Below are 18,150 nucleotides of genomic sequence, written 5' to 3'. Positions count from 1 at the left end.
TCACTGATCTGCCAGTCAGTATTGTTTGATGGGTTAATGAATCATTAAAAATATTTGGCTATTATATTGGAATAATTTTAAGATATTACTTTCTAGATAATACTTTAGTTATAAGCATGAGCTATTTCAGGTTAAATACCTGTTGGAATATATTCGTAAGATATTTCTACTTGGTGCCATTTCACAACAATACGAATGACTCCAATTTGCGTCTTATTTGCTAGTGAATTTCATAAATTGTTTGAATGTGGAATAATGACAAAACTATTCAACTCATTTTTATTTTTTTATAGGATTAATCAGAAAAACCATAGAAAGCACAACAAACTTAAACAATTACAGGGTAAAAAAAACAAACATAAGCGAGATTTATCCAGCGATCTTTTATATTACGAGAAATCACCGAATTTTTGCGAAAGGAACCAAAGTCTAGAAATTCTTGGGACGACAGGGAGAATATGTAACAAAACATCGACTGGTAATGATAATTGTGCAGAACTGTGTTGTGGACGTGGTTACAACTTTATAAAAAGAAGAAGAGTCGAAAGATGTAATTGTAAATTTATTTGGTGTTGTCAAGTTGAGTGCCAGACTTGTAGTCATGAGGAATGGATCAGCGTTTGCAAGTAATTGTTGTGAAAAGAAATTTCTCAGCCCAACACACACTTATCGCCATTCCAAGAGTTTATTATTTACAATTGAAAATATCGTTCAATAAACAAAATTGTTCAAACACATAGCTGCGAAAATTGATCCCACTGTTACATTGGGGACGGTGATTGAGCTATATATATATATATAAAGGCTCAGTAGTTGTTATTGTGTATAGGTACATTGAAATTTTGACTGGCAAGTTGTACCGAAAACATAGTAAATTGTCAGGATATCAAAAATATTTTAGAATCAGAAAAATTACAGAAATTCACCACTTTGCTATGCAATTTTAATTGTGTTTAATAAACACATCAACTTTTATAGGAATCGATTAAACACCATCGGGGGTATCATGGGTATATAACAATGTATAGACTTTTGTTATCGTTCATTACTTTAAGAAACTGGAATGAATTATTCGTAGATACAATGTAATTTTTCAGCATTAAATTTATTATTTATAATGGTTTATTATTATATCCAACCAAAATCTATACCTGAAATATGTATTAGTGTTCACACAAATAAATAAATCAGTTTACAAGTCTTTTTCTGCTTGTGTGTGTATTTCGTTTATCCAATATTTTTCATTTTACCTTTTCATGTACCCTCCAAGTAACGTATTCATACTGCGTCTCAAAATCAGGGAAACCGAACGCAACAAATGAGCAGAACAGTTTCTTTTGACAATTTATCAATACTGGATATGCAAAGATTGCGAAAAGCTGGAATTTAGCGAAGATTGCGAAAAGCTCACCCACCATGTTAATGTTTGATGAGGGTGAGACAAGGTCAGATCCTTAAGGCAGTGAAATAAGAGATGTGAATAAAGCGTATTCCATCAAGAACCACGTCTAGCTATTGATCACAAACACAAAGTTTTGTGTAATCAGTAATAACTGACTTGTTATTGGTGTCATATGTTTCTAAACAACAACTAGACGTGGTTCTTGGTGATGTACGCTCTCTTCGCCTATCATATTCCGCTCCCTTAAAATTAAAGTTTTATCTCACCCTCGTCAAACATTAACTTCGCTAACTAGAAGCTTTTCGCGATGTTGGCGACGCCTCAATACTATCATTGGAATTCATGACCTGACAGAGAAAAATGATCCACAAATTTAATACAACTCTTGCGTGTACTCAACAATATATATATAACATAAACAATTCGTAATACTCCACAACCCAATTTCCAGTATATTAACTCAATGCTTTAAATTGCTTGCCACATACAGTAGAAATAACTTGATTACTTAACACTATTACGTCCTGCTTATTCTGGATACAATGGATCTTTTGTACTTGTCTACCAATATAAAACTCTTTTTTGGATTCACGTACTTATACATTATATTAATTATTTATAATTATAATTATTTAATTATTGATAATGAGACGAGAAACAAAATGATTTAATAAGGTTGTTTAGGTAAAGAAATTCATATCATAAAATTTCAAATACCAATATTTTGGCAAATGAATGTTTTAAGAATCCGAAATTATTGGAAAAAATGTGTTTATTCTATAAAATGAGGGTATAGAAAATAGTACTCCCAGAGCAAAACCACTTATCAAAATACTTGAAAGAGAAAGGTCGAAGGCGACTATCACATTGAAACTGTGTAAATCTAACCTATCAACTGGTATATAACCGTTTATTTGGATCATTGGAACAGAAGATAAGAAAGCATCTAGTGACCAGCAACCGACATATATAAAACAGCAGACATTTTCTTATCTCTTTCGGCCGATGAATGCATGCATCGAGCGCACATTTGCAGGTTTGAAGACGGTATCTTCAATCCCTTTATTTAGCTTGAAATGTTAACAATAGAGTGACAAAGAGTTAATACTTTCTCATCAATGTGATTATAGTGATAATCTCCTAACCTAACCTAATCTAACCTAACCGAACCATTCTTAAATTAAAAGGCTTTTTTATGGAAAACTCAAAATACGTAATTTTTTAATTATTTTGAATCCAATACCGAAAATTCTATCAATTTTTGTTCAATAATTTTTATAATATTGAACATTTGCTCATTTTAGAATATCTTAGATGTTGCTGATGGTTTTCCGTTTTGTCTTGATGATAATAATTGTTCAAAAGTTAGTATGTTTGCCCATCTCTAGGACTCACTTCAGCAAATCAAATTCTATTCTTGTGCGTTCGTCGAACGATCTTTCGACACAGGTAGTAAGCGCCAGATACACGAAATGTTTTCTAAATGTGCCTGTGCATCTTTTATTGGCTTTTGGGCATCGTAATTGAACCAGTTCCGATCACATTATAGATTTTTGTTGATCAAACATGTATATCAAATTTGTTAAGAAAACGAAAAACTTTCATCGGTATTTGTTGAATTCAACTGATATCTTCGGGTTTCCTCTATTTTCACCAGCTTCTGAAGAAGTGATAAACAGCAAATTGTATTTTATTCCGATCTACGTTGTCTTCTTTAAGATAGTTTAGCTTATAAAATAAACCAGGAACGTTTTAGTTTATATACGGGCATTTTCTCGTCGCAAGCTTCTACTATTTTGATTCTTTAGAAAAACTAGGTTTGTTTTGTATCCCAGGCTTCTGTTGTAGTTGTTTCCGCTTTGGTGTCACAAAATTATTTTAAATGAATGCCATATATATACTAATATAGTTTAGTGGTAGTTTTATTAATATAATCTTTATGTTCCTTACTATGTCCATTTTTTTTCAAATTGGAACATTAGTATTTCGATAAAAAAGACATGAACTGTCTCTAAACATAAACGTGATCATACGCAGTAGTGTTTGGAATCGTCGGTGCTTTCTGATTTTCTGCGATTTTCCTGTAAACTAACCTTTCACTAACCAAATGGCGGATATCAGAAAATAATACCGTCGTAGCTGTACACGCCCCTACTCACAATGATAACTCAATAAATTTTACCACCAAAAGCTGTTGGGTTCATTTTTTGCACCTATTTCTTTTTCATTTCTACCTCTTTCGGTATCAATGATCGGGCACACACACGGTAAACTATTAACAAACCTTGAAATCACGAATATTCCAAACCAGCAGAAGAAAAAATTTCGTATATACACCCTACAAGACTAATATCTCTATCCCATTTACAAAACAATCCATCGAACCTCTATTTCTCTCTAGTATTTCTGTTAATTACTGTATTCTGCATTCATTTGCCAGAACAAGACATTCTTGTATAAAAAATGCATTTATGACAGTTCTTTAACATTATTCAAAAAAAAATATGAAGAATCTACGTTGCCACGAATTATCCGAATCTAAAGGGATAGTTACATATAATTCTTCATTATAAAGGGTACTAAAAGGTAATTTAGTTACTTTTATGAATTTCTTATCTATTGCAGCTGAATAAAATGACGTTACTTGTTCAATTGAAGCTTGTTTTGACTCAAGATGCAATTGTTCGCAATAATTTTGTGAAATCAGCACTCCTGTCATGGGAGCTTCAACTTATAAAAGAATTTTTTAAATAAATCGAGTTATTCATCGAATGAATTCTCAAGAATTTCATTGTTAACACGTCACCAAATAGATAACCTTTATATTTACACTTTACAACTAAAATATTCAGCTATAACTGTTTGTTTTCTACTATAATTATACGTTCCATGTTCGTACTTCCTTTGTCTACAAAGACTTTGACATCAATAAACAATAAGCACCAAACAACTTTTATTGAACATGTTTCTTTTATTTACTAGGATGTTATACACGTGATTGCTTTTAAAATTCCCTTCAGTTGTATATATACCGCTTCTCTTTTGTCGGCTAAATCTACAAGATAATTCTCCTATTTGTCGTTGACTTACACAACTTTCCATCAATCTCCTATAAATCTTTCTCTTCATTTTTTCATAGAAAATATTGAATCTGTTATATAACGTCTATTTGGTTAATGTGTCATTGACAATCAAATAGGCTTGGGGAAATTAAAAAAACTATATTCTTTTATGAGGAAAATAAATACAACTTGATTTTACAAGAATAATGATGTCAACTAACAAAGTTTAGAAGTATGGATATATTTTAAACCACTCGAGATCCGTTCCAAATAGGTGCTACGTCATCAGCGCCGATTGTCTGAGGAACTGGTCAAGTTAAACTTGATGAAACTACCTATTTACCTAACTATCTTCACGCCAAAACCTTTTAATTTCACTTGATAAAACCGCATTCCTTTTACTGTCCTTTTTCTTTGCATCCCACCATTTTCTTTGTAATTTTTTTCCCTTGGGGATACTTAAAAATAGTTTAATTGGTGCAGTAATAGTGATGTTGGTACATTTGGTTCAAAATAATATTTATGACAAACATTGGTTGATGCAGGTATCGACATCCTAAGAAAAAATATAACTAATACGACGCGATAGAAAGATAAAACAAAAAAACATGGTGTGGATACTACTGTAGCTTGTCGGGCGAAACTCGATCGGCGCTGGTGACGTAAGCAAGCCATTTGCGCGTTGCAAGAAGGAATAAGGACTTCCAAATAGTACACATTTTGTAAATCAAGAAAACTATAAGCTTTTTTCGAAAAATGATTCTGTTTATTGTCAGTCCTCGCTATCGTTCGAGGGCAAATTAGCTCTCGACTAGTAAATGTTACATATCTTATAGTATGTGTGATTATTTAACAACTTATCCAAGAAATAATTAATAATTAGGAGGCTGAAAAAAAAAACTAGAAGAGTTAATGGCAGTAATCGCAGAAACAGAAGGGAATTGGGAGAGTTGGTCGTTGAATATTTATTTTTTTATTAGGTTAGGATATTTCAAATGATGGATTAGGATGATATTGAATTCCCCTAATAGAGAATTTTATTCCTGTGCAGGGTTTAGATTGGAGTAGGGGTTGTGCGTGTGGTCACGTATGAAAATCCGCGCTTGGTGTGCTATAGTTTAGTTGATGCGCAGTAGAACAGCTAAAGAAACTGAATAAAGTATATTTAGTATATACAATTTATCGATTCAAAAGCAACTTGCAACTATGGAACATGTGTTAAGTTGAAAATATCATAGAAGCTATGTAAACGGATTGAAATGAGACAAAAAATATTATCAGTGAACACGAAAAAGAGATTGAAGTATGCAAGTACTGAGATACTATTGACTATAGTGTTCAACTTAGTTTTGTAAAATATAATATAATACGAGGGCTAGTTGTCAAGTTTTAAGATATGACAATACCGATGTGAGTATGACAAATCTGACATTGTCATCATAAAGTTTGACGTCATACACGTGCTATTTGAGTTGTTTGAAGATACTTGGAACATTTATTTTGTTAAAATGGAATGACTCTGTTCGAATTTTGGTGATGAAGCACCATTTCGAAGCAACGTAATTCACTGTTTCTCTGAATTCAATATTGGTCGCACTTCGCTACAGGATGAAAGTCGTCCAAAATTGGCTGGTGTGCCATAAAACATCAATGCAGTGCATAAACTGATATTGCATGTGACATACCATACGCATAATTCGACAATCGCTCAAAAACAAGCTCGTATCGGTTGGTGCAAAGAAATACTGAAATCCGCGTTCGTATTACGTGATACTTTCTTAATTAACCAAATTGTAGTAACAGAATTGCTATAAATTTTTTGTAACTGTACAAAGTTGAAGAACCCTTATATAAAAAGGAATAACGAAAAACACGTACAATTCAAAGATACTTTACAATTACCAATAATTGAAACCAACTTTATTACTAATCCTATTAACATTAATGGCTTCGGCTCAGTAATTGCATTAACGTTACCTATAATGTTATGTGAAAAAGTTTTAGTTTCAATTACTCCCTTCTTTTGAGTAGATGCAACAAATTATGTAAAACATTGTTGAAGGGTATAGCATAAATACTTTGAATGAAATAAGCCGCAGCTTCTAAAGTTGTTTTACTAGATAAAGCATTAAGGTAAGTTCTCAATTTTCTATTTCAAGGAGATATATACTCATAGTTGTATTAACTATTGTCCTCTTAAAGTTTAAAATCGAAAAAACTAGATACTGAGTAAAAATCACAGACGTGAATAGAGAAAGATAGAAAATGACAAATTATAATTCCCTTATGACTGAATGATTAGTTTCTTTTTTTAACGCCTCTCAAGATAATTGAATGCTTTCAAATCAATTCTGATATTTGTTTCAACTTACGCTAAGAATTTAGTGAAAAGTTTTTGTTCTGCATTGATCAAGCTAATACCTCTATAATTTGGTGAAAAGTACTTTTCACCTTTTTTGAAAATTGGAATCAAAATACTTTCTTTCCATTCTGATGGTATACTCTTGGTGTCAAGTATTTTATTGAAAATAGTCCGTTGTTCTTCGTGTAACGTGGTATTCCCATACTTGATCATCTCGTTTGATATTTCATCAATTCCTTGAGCTTTTCCGCTTCTCAGTTTAGTCACCATTTGTTGTATTTTCTCCAAGGATATGGTACAACTCTCTATTTGTTCCTCATCTTTATGTGAGTTATTGTTGAGTCGTAAAGTTCTCTAAAATATATCTCCCATTTTTTCAACGTGATTTTTGAGCTCTCTATATACTCATTTATTGGCTTTTTCTATTCCTGAGTAGGTATTCTTTTGTCCCCCTTGCTCATACACTTATATAGTCATTATATATCACTGTTTTGGATCTATACAGCATGTAAGATTTTTTCTTTTCTTCAGCCAGCATCTTAATTTCTTTTCTGAATCAGGGTTTAGTATTTGATCTTCCCCCGTTCTTTATGGTTCTTCTTCAAAACGCTGCTTTCAGTATGTTCCCTCTTAATGTTGTCCATGCCATTGTCTTGGATGTTGTTCGCAACTATTTTTCCTCTGAGCCTTTCTTGATATAGTCAATTTTAGTCAATTTGGCAGTTATTCTTGTTCCATCACATTTTCTTCCCGTTCTAGCTTGTTATTTATATTGTTGTCGGTTGATTTCTTGTTGCCAATGATCGAAGAAATGAATTGCCAGTGTTAAGTTCATGATCTTTCAGTTTTAGAAATACCGATTACAATAATTTCGACATGTCAATTGTATTAAAAAACAAATTTTCAATATAATTAAATTGACTAGAGTAAGAAGTGTCATCATCAACAATATTCTCTAAATAATCCATAGATTATGTAATAGTTGTAGATTAATATATTTGTATCTAGATATAGTTTGGAGAGCTGTTGAAATTCCGTTTCAAAAAAATGAAAACTGATTTTGGCGATATACAGTCTCCTGAAGACCGATATGAAATCAGCGACGTCGTTGGATGCGGTGTCTATGGCAAAATCTACTTTGCCATTGATCTGCAAGCGAATAAAAAGAAAGTTGCTATTAAATGCCAGAAATATGAAACTGGTTGTAAAGAATTTGTTGAAGAAGAATACAAAATTTTGAGGGATTTCAGTAGTCATGCGAATATTGTTGACTTCTATGGAATTTTTAAAAAATCGAACGAAATTTGGTTTGCTTTAGAGGTAAGAAAAATTAGTTTATTATTTTCCTGATGGTTATAGAAAACATATACGTATATACATATAGATAAATAATATCGGTTATCATATGTCAAAATTCCTGCGCTTAAATTCAAATATGCTGTTATTTGTTAAGACTAATCCCTAATCCTATTAAGAGTACAAGTGCCTAACTTTTTTTCCTGTCTGTCTCTTTGTTTATTGACGACTCTTTATGATGAATAGTATGGAGCGCGATAAATGAAGTTCATATATTTGTCAAGACATTTAATTGAGGTAAACCCAAGTTCAAAGCAGCAGTGTCAGGAAGGAAAATATGTGAAATTGATGAGGCAAACACTGAGCTAACAGTACAGCGTTAGTTTAATGGTTTAATAGTGGAGATGTGACAGATACAAGCAATCTGACGGTTACGTTCAAACTTATTGTGATGGAAACTATGAAAGAGTGTGTGTAGCTCTATATATCTATGTTTCTGGAAAAAGTTAACTGTTACTATAGTTACGTAAAGCATATATAAGGCAGATGCAGTTAGTGGGTTATTGAAAACGGACGGATAAAAGCAATCTGGATTGTGAAGAAGTGATATCTAAAGTGACCAGTAAGTTATTGAAGTGATACAGTTTTTAGTGCGAAATTGATTATCACAATTCTTTTCCCAGAAGGAACGTTACATTATCTAGACTCAGATAAAGCTATACTTAAATTTCCGATGGTTATAAATTTTCCAAAGAAGACACTCTCAAATGTAGCGAGTTTTATGTCACACGTTAACGACTGTACAGAATTTCAAGAAGATAGAAATAAGAACAAAATCTCAAATGAATTGTACAGTAATCTAATAACTCTAGAACAAATACAAATATATAAATATAAACACAATATTTTATTACAAATACTCTTTCCAAAAAAAATTATTCACTAACATATTTTTTGTTTTTCAATTAATATATGGACCGTTAAATAAACTCATATTCTTTTTCAAAACATTTTTCATTTCATTTCTAAAAGGCACAAAAGCCGTTATCCAAACATATTAAAGCAATGATTTAAAATCGATGGCGGTCATTTCAGTCTAGCAAATTTCGACTGAAGAGACCATAAACCTCTTTTTTCTGTCAAGTAATAATGAATTTTCAACAAGTTAATATGTGTCATTGGTAAGAATACAATTTTTATAATTAGCGTTGTGTTGTGGTGAGCCAATAAAAAGCGGTCAAAGAATGATTTATATTTGTTTTATACTTTGTTTTAAGCCATGTGAAGGAGGCTCTGTTATTGACTTGGTGAATCGTTTATTTGCAAAAAACCGAAGAATGGTCGAAGAACATATTGCTTATGTCATCAAGGAGACTGTTAGAGTAAGTACTGTATAAAGACTTAAAGAATAAAACTTGAAAGACATGTTGTAGTGAAGGATTTATTAGCTTACACATTTTTTGCGGAGAATGAAAAAAACAACAGTATATCACAATTTGACAATAATTGATTACATAGCTTATAGTTCAATTTGGAATAATATTGTAAAATTATACAAAGCGTTCCATATGTATGGAATAAAATCAATTTTAGCGTACTATGTGAAAAAAACCGGAAACAGGTCTATTTTTATTCTAAAATTGACAATTTACAGTATGAAACTATTATCCCCCTTCAACACCCCCTCTGAATTATAAATATTAAAAAAGAAAGGGTGTCGTGTGACACTTTGTTGGAAAGGGATTTTAGTCCTCTTTCCAGTAATATAAAGTTTTTTGAAAGAATTGATTTTTAAGATGTAAAATTTTGATAATGTCTCTATAACAAACACAATAGAATTAAGATAATGATGTCGCATAATAGAATGTATTTTTTAATAAATTTTACAATCAAATTAAATGTTCAAAATGACCACCATTCACTTCACATTTTGTATGACCTCAGGGGTTATTTTGTTAATTTCAACCATTACCTCAACTATTAAATCAGCAATATTGTCAGTTCTATCCAAATATATAAAATAATTAGGTAGTTAAAATAGTCAAAAAGCCAAATAAACAATTGGTATGTCATTTAGGTATTTAAAATACGTTAGTTTAATATTTGTTCACGTATTAAATTTAATTATGGCTCATTTGTCCGAAACAAATTTCCGGGAAACTGGACATGTAAAAAATATTGAAAAACATGTAGAAATGTTGAATTTACTGATGAAAAAAAGTCAGATGTAATTTTAGAGATTGATGAGAATCCGCATAAGACAACTCGAGAACTTTTCGCCGACAATGATGTAAGTAAATCATCTATTTTGAAAGTTTTGCATAAAGAAAAATACCTCTACAAAGTTCAGTTAGTTCAGGAGTTAAAGATGATGCTGATAGAATGCAAGATTTCTGGGAATTGATGATGGTCATCATGAACGCAAATATGCAGTTCATAAACACAATAGTTTTTTAATGAAACGACGTTTCATTTAATAGGAACGTTTAACAAACAGAACTGTTAATATTGGAGCAGAGAAAATCCTCACTGGATATGTGAATTTTGGGATATCATTAACAAAAAAATTATTGGCCCATATTTTTTTCAAGGTGAGAATTATCTAAAACTTCTTAGTGCCTATATTACAAAGAGTTTTTCCTGGTGTTAATCATTTAAATGGGATCAATTTACTACCAACAAGACGGAGCTCCACTGCATTTTGCACGTACAGTTAGAAATTATTTAAACGTTTTTCCCAATAAGAGGATTGGAAGAGGTGGAACGATCGAATGGCCGGTTAGATCCCCCGATTTGACTCCTCTCGATTACTGCTTATGGGGATTATGCGACATTATCATTTTCATTTTAATTACATGTGCGATATTCTGCACATATTGAAGTATTATTACTCCCCACAAGGAAATGCAGGGAACAATCTTCAAACTTGACATTTCGATATCAAATATATATGTTACGGAGAGCCACCGAAATATGGAGAATGTCGACTTTCACCGATAAATGTTAGCATTCACTAAGTCGCTTGGTGTATGTCTGAAATTTTTCTAACTTATACCGGTAAATGTCGACATTCACCATGCACTAATGGTTCGAAAATGCTCTCTTGGAAAATTCATTGATCGAATATTTAAAGGCCGTAATATGTGAAGAATGTATTGCTGGCTTACTTTAATTAAAGTAATGGAGAACTTCGAAGAAGGAAATTTGAAATCTGTTCACCATCTTCAGTTTGTTATTTTGATTAAAATATTGCTATTTGTTTTTGTGTCCATGAAACTTTTGTAATGATAAAATGAACTTACGTTTTGGATGCATTCGCATAAATGAAAGATAAAATTTTGTTGACAAAACATCATTGCTATGAAATTCGCAGAATTTTTAAATAACAGTTATTTTCTTTAGGGCTTAGTTTTCCTCCACGAAAATAAAATAATTCACCGAGATGTTAAAGGAAGTAATATACTACTTACAAAAGAGGGAGAAGTGAAACTCTGCGACTTTGGACTTTCAAAAATACGCAATGAAGCTGATGAGATGCTGTCTGTTATTTTGGGTTCACCAAGCTGGATGGCACCGGAACTGGTTAATTTAGGAAATAAGAATAGAGACTCTGGTTATAATGATAAAGTAAGTTGAATAAATCGATTAAATATACACAATATTCTTATAAAGTTATGAATTACTTGGAGAAAATGAGTAAAATGGGACTACATTATTTGTTTATTTCGATTCACTGCAAAATACACAATTATTATAAAATACTGTATAAATTTCCTGACATAATATCTGAACAAAACAAACAACTGAATAAATTGTTTAGCATACGAGGATGGTCCAAGAAGTACCTGGCCTGATCTAAAGATTGCGGTAGTTGCTTGCTGTATTAGAAAGTACACAATCTCAACAGCAGATGTTTCAAATTTGAAGACGCCACGTTGATTAGTATTTGTTTGGCAAGCATCAATAGTGAACGTTTTCAGTGTATTTCTAAACATATTTTTATTTGAAACCAACCACTATGAAAACTGAACTAAATTTCACTTCGTTATCAACAGTAAAAAATTGGACAACGGAGTTAAAATGACGCTGTACGGCCCGCGAAGAGCCAACATCGCAGTGATCGACCAAATGAGTTGAAGATTTCAAAATTGTTAAATAAAATCCAGAAAGCGGTACTGGATGGATGTCGACTGAAAGCGAGTTATCAGACGTAGTAGGCATTTTAACAAGTGTGATACATCGCATATTAACTGAAAATTTGGATATGAGAAACATTTGCGCAAGGTTGTGAAGATGTTTTCATAGAGAGTTTGGTAATGTTTTACAGAAATGAAGCCGAATTTTTTCTCAGTTTCATGACAATGGATAAAACGTGGGTTTATCACTTCACACCCGAAACAAAAGAACAATCAAAACAATGGACTAGAAAGGAAGAACCGTTCTATCTGCAGGCAAAGTCATGGCGTCGGTTTTTTGAGATTGTTCATGGGATAATTTTCATTGATTATCTTGAAAAAGGAAAAACTATCAACAGTGAGTATAATGTGAACGTTTGAGCAAAGGAATCAAGCAGAAACAGCCGCATTTGACTAAGAAGAAAGTGGTGCTTCATCAAGACAATCCACCAGCTCATACATTCGTTATTACAGTTGCCAAAATAAATGAATTAAAGTTTGAATTGCTACCTCATGCACCCTATTCTCCAGATTTAACTGCCTCGCTGGTCAAAGTTTGTCTAACAATGAAGATGTGATATCGGCAGCTAATGCCTATTTTGAAGAGCTTGCCGTTTCTTATTATACAAAGGATATCGACCTTATTGAACATCATCGAATAAAATATATGGCGAACACAAAATTTATGTGCTGTCTTTGTGCGTCAGGTACTTTTGGGACCAAATATGATATAAAAAATTGTAAACTTATCTTACTGTGTTGAAATTTATATTTCTTCTCGTTTCATTTCATTATTATCCTTTGAACAATGGAATACGAAGTTTTTCACGTGAATTTATGTATATTAGATGTCCCATAAATACTAGTGCAAAACTTCTAAGATAAAAAGATAAAGATAAAACAAGAATAAACTCAAATCTTTACTTTCAACCGATTTGTCATTGAAAAAACGACATCTCATTTCATAAGTAGCTATATATACAAATTAGAGAAGTGTAGTGTTCCACCACAATACCAACAATTAAACTCTTCAGCCACTGGATAGTCTATAAATCGAGATCATAACCTCAGACTGGAAAGAATAAAACTATATGATCCTTTGTTGGAAGAAGAATAGTTTGCACAAATAATTGGCAGACTTGGACTATAAAATGAGAAAAATTGATAACTGCAGGCTGTATTTGTAAGATAACTTTATACTCAATAGACACATCTACCTGGTTACCTATTGTAAATAAGTACTATAAGTGATATAAAAAATGAGAATAATTCATATACATTTCTCAAATACGGATGACAAAAGAACAATGAAAACAAAATGATAGGAAAAAAACTAGTAAATAACAAAGAGTTCAAAGTACATATAAATTGCTTAATGAAAAAATTGAAACGGTTAAAAATTTAATGAAAAGTTTGAAGCTGTATTTGGGAGGCTATTTTTTGTATTTTGTAATCATTTTTTTTTTGAAATCATGAATTGAAAAAGTTTGTACGCATAAGTGAGTACTGCCAAAACCTGTAATGAATTGCTGAGCAAATTCGTGAAAATCAGAACGCATCCTACTGTAAAACTAAACAAGATTATTATTTTTACAAACACAGTTACTGAGAGTATTATCAATCACATTCATTTGTAAACTACGCGATACATCCTCAATGTCACAAAAATATTGCTTTCAAAAATTGTAATTAATTTTCATTTTCAAATTTAATTATAAAACTTCCATTTACAAAACCGGTTTGCAGACCGCTGCCATATACGAATCGTCAATTGAATCACTTTGGTGTATATAAAATCATATTGAGGAAGGAATTTATGTTATTTAAGCAGTACCTACTTGTTATTGATATTATTTTTCCAGATTGATGTATGGTCACTTGGTATTACAACCATAGAATTAGCCGAAGGTAAAGCACCTTATCAAGGAATGAATCCATCTAGAACCTTATTTCAGATAGTATCAAATCCACCTCCTACTTTAAAAAAAGTTTCGAATTGGACAGAAAACTTTCACGATTTTATTAGCGAGTAAGTATTTGGATTGTGCAAATAGATTCTTGCGCCACTAACAAAATGATTTTTGATGTGATCCAAAAACACACGCGGTATTATTTTATCGAAAACTGCAATGGAAATAATTCCAATGAATAGCATTGCACTTGTCCAAACTTTGAATTCTTGACTGGAAGCATTTCTATAAAGTTGCTAGGAATATTGTCTAAAATCCAGAAGTGGACGTGATAAACTACAAAACTCATAACGGCCAAAAGCACCTGAGACCAAAGTGACTTTTCTTCTTTTAAATCACTCAAGCCACGTATAGATAGTCTTCAAATTTATTGTATTATCATCATAAGATTTTAATATTTTATAAGCTTCTTTGGGATTTTTTTCAATTTTTGATGAATCGTAGAACAAGCGGGTTGAAACCGCTTGTTACGTAGTTGCTAATATAAAAATTGATTTATCCTATTTTTCACCATACCTCTTGTCATTATAACAAGTATATGGGCATTCACAATAAAAATCACCACACCATGAACTTATTTTTCATACCAGAAGATCTTTATTTTTTCAGATTATTCACATAGTCCAACATAGTGCTATTCTATATCGCATGCCTCTGATGTGTAATACCTAGTGATTTTAGATGTTTGAGAAATTGTAGAAATACTATTCTTGATATAACTGCTGCTTAGATTCGTCCACTCAGATAACAATTATATTGTATGAATCTTAAATCGTTTATTTATACTAGGAAATCCTCTATTCTATGAAAGCTTTTTATAAGTTTAAATATTTTAGCATGTTTCGTACATATGATAGAAATCACTAAATCTTCAAAACAATCTAAAAACCTTCAATTGCAATAACAAATCATTTCCTCCAAAGTATTATTTAGTAAAAGAAATCCCCTATTATCTTGATAACAGTTTTTTATCCTTACATAATCTATTTTTTTCTGCACTTTTTTCTGGTGATGTGATTGGGCCGCTTCTATCCTAACAAACCGAATCCAGTCATACTAGAACGAATTTTGTGAGAAACAACTAAAAATTTGGAAAACTCTGATCACTTTTATGTTAAACTTTTCTCACTATGTATTTATGAATCTAAATTATCAAAAGTAAACTGCATGTATATCTTCATAAGCTTATAAAAGTGCCCACATTAAAAGCAAAGGTTAAAAGTATCTTTTACAATGATGTATCTAATCTATTTTGTTATAGGTGCTTGATTAAAGATTTTGAAAACAGACCCTGCATGATGGAGTTGCTCGAACATCCTTTCTTAGGAGAAGTTCCAGATAATAATTACCATGTAAGCAACTACTTAAAAATAAATTATGTTATTGTAAATCCATATTCACAGTTTGAATAAATTCAAGCCGTTGGTGTGTCCGCTTATCTAATGAAAATATGATATAATGAGATCCAGATTGTCTAGACAAAACTTTTCTTAATTTATACTCAAGTCCTTCATGCCGCACTCTGTCAAATGCCTTCAAGTTATGGATTATGTTCTTCTATGATAGATAGATGATGGGTTTTATTTTCTTCAATAATATCTTTTCGTATAATAGTGAATATCAAAATAAAAATAATAAAATTCTTCATTGGCAAATTGATATAAATACATATATATATATATATATACAGGGTGTTTCAAATTGAGTGCGCACTATTGTTAACTTTTTTAATATTCTAGATACGAAGTCGGTTAAATTAGCAAAGTAGTAGTATTTGTCACGCTGATTAAGATGATGAAAACAGAAAAACAATTGCTCATACCGTTTTCGAGTGAAACAGAAAAATAAAATATTTTTTAATAGAACTCCCTGTATATATATATATATGTATTTATATCAAGTTGGCTGTGGATATTTATCCCTTTGACAAGACGTCAAACTAAATAACAAAAATCATTTCATGCATCAATGGATTACACTGTTGTCAAATAACATGTAATTTGTATTAGTTTATGTGGATTAAGGTTTAAAACTATAAGAGAAATACTTATATCATGTGTAGAAAAAATATTTTTCAAGCATTGGAATGATATGGATCCCGAACGTGATCATCCAGGCAGAAGATATTTTCTTAAGTTGTTTAGAAAATTCAGAAATAACGAAACTGTTTTTGTAAAGGTGGGAACTAAGAAACAAGTAAGTAAATGTGTTGCCATATTTTGAAGCGTACAAAAATAAGTCAACCAGAGAGATAGTGGCAAGGGATAGTGGTTTAAGTTTATCTACAATTTGGAAAATTCTCACACAATTTAAGTTTGTGCCCTACAAGTATCGACCAGTGCAAAAATGATAATGAATTTTTCCGATTTACTAGAAACAATTGTTTTTTTGCTAATTTAACCGACTTCATATCTAGAATATTGAAAAAGTAAACAATAGTGCGCACTTAATTTGAAACACCCTGTATATATACACAAATCATGATATGAGTTTTTATGAACATTGTCTTAAAATTTATAAATTCAAGGGCTTTTCAGTTAGCAATGGAAATTAAAAGCTTGATTTTGGATGTGGCGAATGTAAAGCTTCCTATAGGACCTGCAGACGTAGTGGTTCATGGTAAATATATCAAAAAAGACATAGATGGAGACATCGAACCGATTTACGAAGAAGATTTAGCAGCGTTGAACCCGATATCGGAACGAGATATATTGGAATTACTAGAAAAACGTGTGGAATTGGGAGAATATTACACTTATATTGGTGATATTCTACTATCACTAAATCCCAATGAAACTAAAAGAATATATGGCACAGAGGTAACTAATAAACACTAAATAATGTAACCATTTTTCTTAATCTCCTTGTTTATGCTATAACGCGATTATATATAGCCTTATAACTTATAATTTGAAACAACTCCTTTTTTAAAAGAATCTTCTGAGAAATGTCTCCGTTCTTAATTTTCGTTGAAGTTAAAATCTTTTTTAAAAATAGTATTGAAAATTCTGTTCAATACTCGGCAATAATAAGATACGTCAGACTGACAGAAATTTTGGTAGGAGTTCATCGATGAAAAATTTTTCGAATAGTGCCGCGGTTAAGTCTTCCTGGTAAACAGCACAGGCAAATATTTCCAGCAAATTCAATGCATTTGACACAAAATCATCTTCACTATTGGCAAGAAAAATAATTACTCATGTCTCTCTTGACTATGGAGAATTGAAGAAACCATAAACCAGCCATATTCAACAACCAGGTTTTGTCCACATACACTATATTTCTGCTTGAGTTTTTTATATTTGAGACCACATTTCATTGAAGTCATAGTTAGGGTATACATATTCACCTAATTATTTATAGTTTGTTATAAATCATGTCTAATTTTGGCACTAAATTGGCATTATAAAAGTCATACACTATATACCGAATTAGGGAATCGTCTTCCGACATTGGACATGTAAAACTTCATCTCTAAACTTTTGACTGACTTGTGATTGTTTCACTATGTGATAAAAATGGTCGTCAAACATCGATTATCAAAATTAAATACAAAATTCGTGAACTAGAGACATAACTGCCACTGTTAATAGTCGGAACGAAATTAAATATTTTATTTACTGCAAATAATGAGACGGCTTCTTTGAAATAATCAGAGAATTTTTTTGTAATCTGAACGCACGTGTTTTTTGTTTTCTCACCGGGGTTACTGGGAATATGTAAACTAGTAAATTTTTTTTCTTCACAACGTATTCGGTATATCAATTTTGTGATCTAAATTCTTTGATATTTTATTAGTTCTTCTAATAAGAATAGATAAAGTACAATATTGCCACCAAATATTTTTGAAAACTTTATTTCAAAAATTGGCGAAGGCACTGAT

General features: G+C 31.4%; 2 protein-coding genes across 3 annotated transcripts in view; both read left to right on the top strand.

The window, feature by feature from the left end:
* Positions 1-1,095, top strand: part of LOC130899446 (protein Wnt-10a) — a 57,309-nt gene extending 56,214 nt beyond the window's left edge. Inside the window, exon 5 of the mRNA XM_057809383.1 lies at positions 294-1,095. Coding sequence (XP_057665366.1) covers positions 294-630 — 337 coding nt within the window. The 3' untranslated portion in view covers positions 631-1,095. The remainder of the gene's footprint in view (positions 1-293) is intronic.
* A 5,365-nt stretch (positions 1,096-6,460) lies between these two features.
* LOC130899445 (neither inactivation nor afterpotential protein C) overlaps positions 6,461-18,150 on the top strand; it is a 28,130-nt gene continuing 16,440 nt past the window's right edge. The window contains exons 1-7 of one of the 2 annotated variants that reach the window (XM_057809380.1): positions 6,461-6,597; positions 7,835-8,146; positions 9,400-9,504; positions 11,525-11,749; positions 14,160-14,326; positions 15,529-15,619; positions 16,805-17,086. In XM_057809380.1, the coding sequence (XP_057665363.1) occupies positions 7,874-8,146; positions 9,400-9,504; positions 11,525-11,749; positions 14,160-14,326; positions 15,529-15,619; positions 16,805-17,086 (1,143 nt within the window). In that variant the 5' untranslated portion in view covers positions 6,461-6,597; positions 7,835-7,873. The remainder of the gene's footprint in view (positions 6,598-7,834; positions 8,147-9,399; positions 9,505-11,524; positions 11,750-14,159; positions 14,327-15,528; positions 15,620-16,804; positions 17,087-18,150) is intronic. The other variant, XM_057809381.1, reaches the window with a different exon arrangement.

Source organism: Diorhabda carinulata, chromosome 11, assembly GCF_026250575.1.
Source record: "Diorhabda carinulata isolate Delta chromosome 11, icDioCari1.1, whole genome shotgun sequence".
NCBI lineage: Eukaryota > Metazoa > Arthropoda > Insecta > Coleoptera > Chrysomelidae > Diorhabda > Diorhabda carinulata.
The sequence above is the reverse complement of the archived record's forward strand: the minus strand, read 5'-3'. Positions and strand labels throughout refer to the sequence as shown.